General features: G+C 36.2%; 2 protein-coding genes across 3 annotated transcripts; both read left to right on the top strand.

Moving 5' to 3' along the window:
- The first annotated feature begins 1,032 nt into the window (after nt 1–1,032).
- Nucleotides 1,033–6,701, top strand: LOC132610017 (thiamine pyrophosphokinase 1). 2 transcript variants are annotated; one of them, XM_060324270.1, is made up of 6 exons: nt 1,033–1,287; nt 1,478–1,574; nt 2,526–2,598; nt 4,640–4,738; nt 5,637–5,886; nt 6,098–6,701. In XM_060324270.1, the coding sequence occupies exons 1-6, from the start codon at nt 1,143–1,145 to the stop codon at nt 6,214–6,216; spliced, it is 783 nt and encodes a 260-aa protein (XP_060180253.1). In that variant the 5' UTR covers nt 1,033–1,142; the 3' UTR covers nt 6,217–6,701. The 2 variants fall into 2 exon arrangements, with proteins under 2 accessions (XP_060180253.1, XP_060180254.1); XM_060324271.1 differs by having other exon boundaries at nt 1,146–1,287; nt 1,473–1,574.
- A 1,979-nt stretch (nt 6,702–8,680) lies between these two features.
- Nucleotides 8,681–11,586, top strand: LOC132611708 (uncharacterized). Its single transcript, XM_060326093.1, has 3 exons — nt 8,681–9,222; nt 10,239–10,299; nt 10,858–11,586. Exon 3 carries the CDS (start codon nt 10,858–10,860, stop codon nt 11,584–11,586), a length of 729 nt encoding a protein of 242 aa, XP_060182076.1. The 5' UTR covers nt 8,681–9,222; nt 10,239–10,299.
- The last annotated feature ends 245 nt before the right edge of the window (nt 11,587–11,831 follow it).

Here is an 11,831-nt window from a genome sequence, read left to right as displayed (position 1 = left end):
TATAACGACATCTGTATATAACAATACCTCTCAGCCAAATTTTTTCGATACCGATTTTTTATGTTATATACTTCTCTATAACAGCATTTCACCTATAATAGCAATAACCAACTTTATAACAGTACGTTATTTGTAAAATTACCCATCATATAACAGTTATCTTCTTTTTTAGGTAATATAATAATTAACCATCTTCATGAAAATAGAATATCTATGATTACCAATAATAAGTGTAGAGATTTTGACCAAATATTTCCTTTAATATACTATTTATGACAAAAATAATATCATATGAATATATAATTTTCATCATTAAAAGATTTTTCTTTATTATACAAGATGTAATTAAGTTTAGAATTTAACAATTAAAAATGAAAAATTAGATTTTATACATCTTTTTGCCTATAACAGTAAAATATTATTTAAATATCAATACTTTTATAAGTATATAATAACAATTCTCTATAACAGTAAAATTATTTTAGATCCAATGATACTTTTATAGAAAAGTTTGACTGTACTGAAGACAATACAAAATATAGGTTTAAAAGTAATTTGACTGTAAAAGTTCTTATAATGAGTCTGTATATAGCTAAAAGCCTGAAACTCAAGAGACATATTTCTGCGACCTAATCCTTTGACTTTTGTATTCAATTTCCGTTTTCTTCCGCCAATCATCCAAATTAACTCCTCCATCTGTCCCCAAAAAGATGATTATCCTTTCTTTTTTAGTCTATCATAAAAGATTTTTTTTTTTTTATATTTAGAAATAATTTAATTTTATAAGATGATTTATAGTCACATAAATATTTAAGATTTATTTTACATCACATTTCAAAAGTCTTTCGTTATTTTTTAAATTTTATGCCAAATCAAAAGAGTGTAATCTTTTTGGGACGAAGAGAGAATTTAATCCACCTTTCCTTTGTTCCGGAAGGGTTCAGAATTTTCTTTTCTTGGTCAAATATACAACTGTTCTGTACACGTTAGCTATATTATTTATTTATTAAAAATTAAATATAGTAAACTTGCAAATGGGCGGTAGCTGGTCGATTTAATAGGTACGATATTATATAATGGTGTTCATATCATATTTGTTCTTTCTTCTTTAATTTGGACCGGGGGGCGCAAGTTAGCAAGCAATGGCGTTGATCTCTCATCATTCTTCTACCTTCCTCCTCCCAAATCTTCCCACCGACGACAACAACAACGGACCTTCTCTAACGTACGCACTTGTCATCCTTAACCAACGCCTCCCTCGTTTCACTCCTCTGCTTTGGAAACACGGTAATTCCCCCTGCACCTTCAGTTTTTTTTTTTTTTTTTTTAACCTTTTTGTAGTTTCTGTAGGGCGCATTATTTAAACTCTATATATTTTAAAGTTATTGTAATTTTAGTAATAAATTTATGTTGTGCGTCGAAAGTTATGAGTTCAATTACGTGAATATGGTGTGTTATATGTTGTTGTTTAGAACAGCACAGGTTCATATTTGTGCTGATGGTGGTGCAAATAGGGTGTTTGATGAATTGCCTGGTTTCTTTCCTCATGAGGAGCCTTCTGATATTCGTAAGAGGTAATTTTTTTTAAAAAAAAATTATTTAGTAGTTTATTGCTGGTTCATCTTTCAATTTTTTTTATTTTTTTTTTGTGAAGAATTCTCTAGACTTGTTAATGCAAATTGGGAAAAAAAAAAAAAAGGAATAAAACAGGGATTTTTACTGGAGGAAAATTCACTGCTAAAGAAAGTATATTAGGAATGGGAAAAACGAGAGAGAAAATGGAAAAGAGAAAAAAAAATGAAAACTCTTTGTATTGATTCTTGCATTGAAAATAAGAGACTACATCACTATTTATAACTAAAAGAAATAAATAAAAGGAACTATGTTATGAATCTATATATTATGTAATTTATGTAGATCCTAGACTTAGAAGGAAAATAAATATTCTAGAATATTCCTAGACTTAAAGTAAAGTAAATAGTCTAATATTAATGTAAATCATAACATAGAAGGAATGTAAAATTTAACACTCTTCACTTTTGTTGCCCCAGCCGTGTCGGATTGTCCAAAAATGCACTACTTTTGGAGTGTCCGACCCACACCGGTCGATATTTTTAAAGAGTCTGAGCAATATAGCTTTGAACTGTTTGAATGACCTCTTGAAAAGTTTTAGCTCCTAGAGAGATTTTATTTTTATTTGTTTAGGTTTACAACACTTCATGTGTGGGCCTCATTTATGTTTTCTTGGACAAAGATGGACAAAAGGAAACCAGAACTTGGATTTGTACAGTAGGAAAGAATCAGTTATAGTCGCTATTTGAAATTCTCATGTCATATTATGATTCCAAACAGAGAACTACTCCTAACACCCACTTTGGAGCTTTAACTGAGCTAAAGCACATTCAGACTATATGTGAAGCATTCGAGATTTGTTTCTCTTAGGCTAAAGCACAATTTTGTTGTATTTAGAAAATTTTGGTCAGTTGTCATGGATTGAATTAGACTAAATCATGATTTTATGGCAGGTACAAGCCATATGCTATAAAAGGAGACATGGATTCAATTAGAACTGAAGTTCTTGAATATTATAGAGGCCTGGTAAGCTAGTATTTTCTTGTGGACCACAAGTTGTGGTGGTCCTGTACTTGCACAGCAATTTTCTTTTCAATGAAATAATTTAAAAAGCAACCAGATTTGTATATTTCTGTAGGAATAAGTGTAAAATTTAGAGAACACCTAGTTTTAGAGAATCCCTAGTTTACCTTAATGGACAGATTATTTAGTGTTGAATGAAACCTGAATAGTGCGGCGGAATGGATACAGATGATTGATGTAGCTGGTTTCAACTAATTTGGGACTGAGGCCTCGTTGATTGATATACATTTCCAAATTTGTCCCATAAGACTAGTCGGATTTGTCCTAGTTTAAATTGAATCATCACTTTGGATTAAATGCTTACCTCCAGGGAGATCAGCTTTCAAAGAATTTGGTGTTGCAGCCCTGGAAATCTTTGTGGCGGATCTTATTTGATATGCAATAGAGTGGAACACCATGTGACAGTACGGTGTATGATCTATGATGTGTTAAGGGCTTCCCTGTGTCTCTGTCTATCCAACAACAACAACAACAATAACAACAACCCAGTGAAATCCCACAACGTGGGGTCTGGGGAGGGTAGAGTGTACGCAGACCTTACTCCTACCAAGGTAGGACGGCTATTTCCGAAAGACCCTCGGCTCAATAGAAAGCATAAAATGAGGTCAGATGGGGCCAAGAATTCAAAGCGATATGGAAATGAAAATAACGAAAGAGACTAAGCCTTGATGAAGCAGTTTGCAAAGGTACAGTAGCTATCACAGATAAAATAAGATAATCAAAGTATAGGAAATAACAGATAGTAGCAGAAATCAAAGCACAAGAAATTATGGCGCGATAATGCGACGACTAATATGAAAGGATAAACGAGACTATCTACTAGCCTTCTACCCTAATTCGGGTCCTCCATACCCTCCTATCTAAGATCATGTCCTCGGTAAGCTGTAACTGCGTCATGTCACGTCTAATCACCTCTTCCCAATACTTCTTCGGCCTACCCCTACCTCTTCTGAAACCATCCATGGCCAACCTCTCACACCTCCGCACCGGGGCATCTGTGTCTCTCCTCTTCACATGTCCAAACCATTTCAGTCTCGCTTCCCGCATCTTGTCTTCCATCGAGGCCACTCCCACGTTATCCCGGATAGCCTCATTTCTAATCCTGTCACTCCTAGTGTGCCAACACATCCATCTCAACATCCTCATCTTGGCAACTTTTATCTTTTGAACGTGAGAGATCTTAACTGGTCAACACTCCGCCCCATACAACATAGTCGGTCTAACCACCATTTTGTAGAACTTGTCCTTAAGTTGTGGTGGCGCCTTCTTATCACATCGCACTTCGGAAGCGAGCCTCCATTTCATCCACCCTGCCCCAATACGATGTGTGACATCATTGTCAATCTCCCCGCTGCCTTGTATAATAGACCCAAGATACTTGAAACTACTTATCTTCTGTATGGCCTGGGTACCAAGCCTCACTTCCACGCCAGCCTCATGAGGTGCTTCACTGAACTTGCACTGCAAGTACTCTGTCTTGGTCCTACTCAGCTTGAGCCCTTTAGACTCCAGAGTCTGTCTCCAACCCTCCAGCTTAGCGTTTGTCTCTGTCTATCTGAGAATGAGAAATTTGTTTACATTAGAGTTGAGCTCTTCAAATGGTTTCGAAATTTGTTGTTGAGTTCAAGATTTTGCACTGCATACCAGCCGTTTTACTCTTTTAGTTTCTAGTTTTTGTGGTGATCAAGACTATTGTATGTGCTCTTTTTTAAACTTGTGTCTAGTGTATTGCACAATTATTATACATGCGCAATTTTTTTTTCATTTTGAAGTATGTTAGAACCCACATTATGAGGATGCTTAGCTAGCTGTTTACATTTGTATTTCATTTTCAGGCACTAGATACCAGGATATTACACTTTTGATATACATGTAGCTCAAGAACATTCTTTGGCATTCTTCTTGTGCAATATGTTTGTGCATTTCATCACAAAGCATGTTAGAACCATATTTTGGAGATTTATGGCTTGCTGACCACATGCAGGGGACCAAGATAATTGATGAATCTCAGGATCAAGATACTACAGACCTTCATAAATGTGTTGCATATATTCATGACTTACTAAACCCGGAACATCCAAATGTAAGTTAAGCTTTTCAACATAGCTCTGGAATTTTTTTGTAGTTTTCTATGTTTATCAATATGTGAAATTCTAGTTTCCGTCCATTGCAAATGTCGCTACACTAAAAAGCTGTTCAAACCATATTTCCATCTTTTAGAAATGGATACTTGACATGAACTCACTAGAAGCTTCATTACGTGGAGGATCAGTATTGTTTATCCGTCATTGTTCAATTTGGATTGATGATAAGCTACAGTGGTTACTTCTCTTTCCTCATTCCATTGAAATAAAATTAGAGCTAGTTATTAGGGATATGCACAATCTTTAGTAAAGCATGGATATAAAGTTGCGAGGTGTAGTAATTGCTAATAAATATAATAACCCTTTTAACCGCTTTCCTCCTCTTGCTTGTAGGGTATATTGTAAAGTTATTATGGATAGAAAACGTGATATGCCTTAGTATATATGGTGGAAGTTTTACTACTTGTAAGCATGATTTGTCCAGCTTACCTTACTTCCTCTACAATTATGGTAGAGGATGTTGTGACAAATTGAAAAATTTAATTATATCCCTACCACGGCCCTAAAGGGTGCTGGATCATCTGTCAAATTTAAAGCTGACACATTGGGTAGTGGTGATAAACATTTTGCAGTATGGCATAATATTTTTTTAAGATGAAGTGGTATTAAATGGAGCAATATATTCGTTGTTTGTCTTTTTACTATTGCCACTATTGTTATTATTTTGAGTGCATCACTGCATCTACTGAGATTAGAGAAAAGCGACCACTGTGAAGTTTAAAAATCTGATGCAATATTGCAAGTCATCATAGTGAGATGAATATAGGACAGTGTTGCTGGAAAGAATAGCCTAATGGACTTTCAGTGGGACTAACTTGAATTTGTGTGTAATTACAGTTATGTATCCTAGTCACTGGAGCACTTGGTGGAAGGTTTGACCATGAGATGGGAAATATTAATGTCATATGTCGTTTCCCGTCCATGCGGATCATTCTTCTCTCTGATGATTGCCTTATCCAACTTCTTCCGAGTACACATCATCACGAGATTCATATACAGTCCTTAGTTGAGGGCCCACATTGCGGACTCATACCCATTGGAATGGGTGCCGGAAGCACCACTACTACGGGTCTCAAATGGAATCTGGGTGAGTAGCTCCATCTACTCTTTCTTATAAAATTTTATGAGTCGTTTATATCCAACCTGCCTCATTCGCTAATGCTTTATGCCCTACACATCTCTGTTTAGCTATTGGATAAGAGGGATAGCCAGTAGTAACATTATGTTTGATATCGTTGTGGTAGTGATTATCTAGTTTTCCTGCTCGGCTGATTTACCTTTACTTGACTTTTATTCAGATAAAACAGAAATGAGATTTGGTGGTTTAGTCAGTACATCAAATATTGTTAATGAGGACATAGTCACGGTGCAATCTGATTCTGACCTCCTATGGACAATTTCAATCAAAAAAGAATGAAAGATGCAGCTTGCAGATGTCAAAGAAGAGCTATTCTACAGAAGTTTAATGAATAGTGGACAGTGACCTCCATTTTCTGTTCAATTCTTTCAGATAAAGATGTTTTACCAGAGTGAGAGAAATGTTGGGGTGGTTCTTTACTTATTCTTTTGCGAGGACAGTATCTCTCCAGTCCGATTGTGAGCTGGTACACAGCGGATTTCTTTGGCAGCAAGTGCCTGTATTGCAGTAGCGTCTTGGGGAAACAAACAACACGGGGTCTAAGAGTAGTAGTAGTCGTAGCAAATAAATTTATAGCGTCTTGGGGAAACAAACAACACGGGGTCTAAGAGTAATAGTAGTCGTAGCAAATAAATTTTGATCGTCAACTGCTTATGTGCTTGATTCGTTAGACGCATTTGGTAGCTGTTTCCTGTTGTTTTGTATACATTATTCTTTTGCCATAATGAAATATGAAGATGATCTACTTAATCTTCTTCTGCTTACTTCCTCTGTCAAAGTTCCCAACTTTTTGCGTTGATACAGTAATATGTCTGCAGTTGGTAAACTTGTCTCACCGATTACAATTTACAATGTAGAAGGATGTATTTTGAAATTGTTTCTACTTGCATTTATACATTGGCACCCCGTAAAATCAACATGTTTAGAGGAACGACCAAATAGGTCCTATTAAAAGATTAGAATGATTAGAAGATAATACGTGATTTCGTTTTAAGAAATACTGAATCATGTTCGAATCTGATTCTGTGAAAGGTCAAGGATTATTGCATTGGTGGAATGCTAGTTTATTTCCCTCTCTTCATGGTGTTTTATGATTTTATATATGCCCTAACGTAATAAAGTATTTCTTTTATCCATCTCCCTTCAACAGGAGGAAAAGAAACAAAGGGTAAAAGACACTCAGTGTTGCATAAATCAAACGATTGAAGTGAGTATATATCCCATAAAAGTTTGCTGCTCCTCTGAACTTTGCTACTTTCGCATAATTTTCTATAGTTGAATTAAGTCGATGTGTTACCTGCACTTTAAACATAACTACATTTAATATATATGTAAGACACGTGTATTCATTTGCTTAGTATAAATGCACATGTTTATGATTTGTATTCATTTGTTTCGTATAATATGAGATGTGAGTAAGTTCTTCCGATAAAATCCATAATATAATTCCTTTCGGGGAGCTGAAAAGTCCAAAGGTGATTATATATAGAATCTAAAATCTAACAGCCTGATGTTATAAAATGGAATAAATTATACATGCTGAATTGCTACTGAAGTCTGCAGCAGGACAGTCTCAAGCTTCTACGCTCCTGACAGCCTGAATATACTTCAAAGTACATTCAAGTACGCCAGTGAATAGTAGTAATCAGGGGCGGCTTAATGAAATTGGTGGTCTAAAGCCAAATATTAATAAAAGGTCTCAAGTATATTCAATAAAACTAATTTTTGTGTGCGTTCACGTGCATCTCGTGTGTCAAACGTGTATTCCGGGCATGACACGTGCGTCACACGTGCAGTCCGTGTCAATTAGTGAAAACTTTTAAAAAATCACATATGTATTGGTAAAACATGTTTTGAGATATACAACAAATTAAAAGGAAAATAGCGCAAGCTCAACATGAGGAAGGATGATGCTATTTCAATGGGATTAACATGTATATGTGTGTAATACAGATGTGTATTCTAATCACAGGGGCACTTGGTGGAAGGTTTGACCATGAGATGGGAGATATTATTTTTCTTAAGGAGAGGGAAGAGGGCTTTCTAAGAAGGGCTTGGGACGTATGAACAGAATAACACAACAAAATGATGAAATGAAGAGGGTTCCCATCCATGCGGATTATTTTTCTCTCTGATGATTGCTTTATCCAACTTCTTCCGAGTAGTCAAGTACACATCATCACAAGATTCATCTACTCTCTCATTATAAACTTTTATGTGGTTTAGATTTAATCTACCTCATTTTGTTGCGGTCTAATGCTTCATGTCATGTACATTTCTGTATTAGCTATTAGTTCAATTACAAGAGTCAATGCTAACATTATGGTTAGTTCATTGTACTAGTGATTATCTAGTTTTCTTGCTCGACTGATTTATGGTTTACTTGACTTCTACTCAGACGAGCGTTTCTGTCAGAATGCCATGAGATGGAATATCCATTAGAAACGTTTACAACAAGTCAGTTTTGACAGATTTCTCCAAAATTTGTATTTTTTAATGGATCCCGAATCTAAAATTCTCCGAAATACTCTCTTCAGCACAAAATAAATGAATTTCTAACATTTTTTTTGTCCAAAATACATGAATTTTTCAAAGCACAGAGAGGTATATTTAATTTTCAAAAGTTACCCTTCTCTCAAATTGGTTTTTCAAATCCCAACATTGACTCAGTTTACTTCTGAGAAAAGTTTGGGAAACTAAAAGGATAGTATTGTCAAAATGATCATTTAATTAATGTAATTAATTAACTTTCTTAGACACACCACAAAGATTCACTTATTTTGAACCAGAGAAAGTATGATTTTTCTCATATTGTTTTTATTTTGAATCCGCCTCTGATAATAAAGTTCAATGATAATAATGATATCCTCATGTCACTCTAACATATGTTGTAGAAGACCAAAGTTTGTGGTACAAAATTGCTAAAGCACTCCACTTGAATATGCTGCCACTGTTTCTGTTAATCCTTTGAGTGCCTTGATGTAATAAGCCATATATTTTTTAAGGCTTAGTTGGTAACTTAAATAAAAGAAGGAAATAAAAAGAAAAAAAATAGAAAAGAAGGAAGGTAGCCAAGCCCAAAAAGGAAAAGGAAAAGAAAAAAAAAAGACTTTAAAAAGTCTGAAGGCTAACGTGAAACACTACAATATGAAGGAACCAAAAAAAAAAAAAAAAAAGAAGAGGACGAGCAAACAGAGGGAGAGAAAACCAGCAGGAAAAAAAAAAGGGAGAAAAAAAGAAGAAAGGAGAGGAGAAAAATAAGAACTTTCACCCCAAATCATCAAGGTAATTATTCTAGTCCTTTATTTAAGTTTATTACATAATTATGGGTAAATCTTTATGGTGAAAACATGGGGATATTTTGAGGAATTGAGAACGTTTAGCTCTAGGGTTCTTCAACCAAAATCATTGATTTGAAAGGGCAAATAGCGTCGGATTTTAGACTTCTATATATCGTTGGAATCCTCTCGTTAAAGCCTTTTCAAAAACATAAGTCTTGTCGGGTTTTGAACACATTGATCAGAGGGCGTTTTCGTCCTTTAAAATTTGACTTTAACCGTTTAAGCCTCTAAAAATATAGAAGTGGTTTACCCTAAGAGTTTTGACCATTCTAAATCTGTTTTTGTGTAGTTTGAGGCAATCCGGAGACTCGAGAACGCAGTTTTGATTTATTGGGAAGTGTGCTTGAATTGTGAATTTGAGGTAAGTGAGATTTTAAGCTTTGGGTACTTGCTTTTCAAAACCCGTTTTAAAAATATGTTTTGTCTACCTGGTCCATGTATTGGGGCGAGCGTGTGCTTGGCAGAATCGGTGGTCCTTAAGGCCAACCGCATATACTTTATTTTCAAATAATCCAAAACTCTCTTTATAAATTATTTTGTGATGTGATATAGCTGTGAACCATGATATTGGGGCATTGTGTATGCTTCCCTTAGCATTGTGTATGCTTCTCGATTATATTGGGGCATTGTGTATGCTTCCCTTAGCATTGTGTATGCTTCTTGACATATTTGGCACATTGTGTATGTTGTCGTGGATTCATAGTGTTGACTAATTCTTTAACTGTCACTTATGACGATTCGTAGTGTAAATTGTGTTGAGATATATAATATATTTGATAAACAGTGGTTTGGACCTTGGTTGCTATTATATAATGATATATTCATGTGCATAATATTTTTGTGCTTGTTGTGTGTTTATTTTTTCTAACACTTGTTCCAGGGGTATTTGAAGTGGCGGGTCGAGGATCTTACTAGGTTATATTTAGGTATAACTCACTCCTTACCTGCATGTCCATGCAGATACTGTTGTTGAGAACGAGGCTGGTAATTGAAGACTTCGTGAGTGGATTCTGTTGCTGAGGTGAGCTATCGCATTGTTCGTGGAGGCAGTCATTTCAACTTTATCTAGTTTATTCCTAATTATTTCTTTTATTTTGGGTTTACATGCCCGACACTGAAACTCATGTAACTCTGTTAGATGCTCCATGGTCTTAGCGTGGGATGTGGGCTAGAGATTATTTTTATCTTAGCGTTGGTTGGTTTTCATAAATCGATTATGGATTTGGTTGGCGACTATTTCGCATTTTTATCATTAATAACGTTATTGGACCTGCACTTATTTTCTTTTAGTGCTTTTGTAAATGATTAAGAATATGATATATGGTTCGCCTGGCGGGTGGTGTTTGCTGGGTGCAATCACGTTTAGCGGGTATTTTGAGACGTGACAAAGTTGGTATCAGAGCCTAGGCTTTAAGTCCCGGGTCATGGAGTAGTGTTTAGTAGAATCTTGTTCATGGGTATATAGGCGCCCATACTTATGACCTTGAGGCTACTGGACATCTAGGAAGTTTTCCATTCTTTCATTCCTTGTTCGTGCGTGAGTTAAATCAAGTTTAAACTTGTAATATTCATTTCGCAGATGGCTAAGAAACGCGCATCTTCATCTGCTAAACGTGGTGCCGGACAGAGTGCTACCCGCGGTGGTAGACAAGCTAGTGCTCATCAGACTAGAGCTCAGACTAGGACTCATGCCACTCCTCAGCCTGAAGTTGTGAATGGGGGTCAGCCCCGAGTTGCGTCAGAGCAAGTGCAGGAACAAGTGGTTCAGAACACTTCACCGGCACGAGTTGCCGCCCCTACTATTGCTATGCCCGCAGATGTGGTGACCAGATTATTGAATGTGTTGGAGGCATTGGCGCCTAATCATGGTGGAATTCCAGGTCCTCGGGCTACTTCACAAGCACAAGCACAAACTCAAGTTCAGTTGAATGTTGCAGCTAATCAGACACCTCAGTTGGCCCCTCAACAGGTTGTCCAGTCTACAGGGCAATCTAAGGAGTTTAAGAATTTCATGGATATTAAGCCACCAGAGTTTGATGCTTCACCTACTTTTATTGAACCTCGGAAGTTCATTGATCGTTGTGAAAAGATATTGACTACGTTGGGGCTGAAGGAGACTCGTGGTGTGAAATTTGCCACTTTCTTATTCTCAGGGTCTGCAGAGTCTTGGTGGATTTCAATTCAGAGAGGTAGACAAGCAGGGTTACCACCTATTACTTGGTCAGAATTTTTAGCACTGTTTAAGGACAGGTTTATTACATTAAGCAAGCAAGATGACATGAGACGTCTGTTCAATAATCTGCGGTAGGGAACTATGACTGTTATAGAATATGAGGCCAAGTTGACAGATTTATCCAGGTATGTACCTTATTTGGTAGAGGATCCGAGAGAGAAGGTGAGACGGTTTGTGGATGGACTTGAGCATCGCTATCGTGGTCCTGTGGTATGAGATGTGCGATATGGTACCTATTCAGACGTAGTTGACACTGCTCTCCGTTACGAGTCCTATCTAGAGATGGAAAAAGTTGAGCGTGAAAGAAAAAAGCCACGTAA

This window comes from Lycium barbarum, chromosome 9, assembly GCF_019175385.1.
Source record: "Lycium barbarum isolate Lr01 chromosome 9, ASM1917538v2, whole genome shotgun sequence".
Taxonomy (NCBI): domain Eukaryota; kingdom Viridiplantae; phylum Streptophyta; class Magnoliopsida; order Solanales; family Solanaceae; genus Lycium; species Lycium barbarum.
This window is presented reverse-complemented; position numbering and strand designations above follow the sequence as displayed.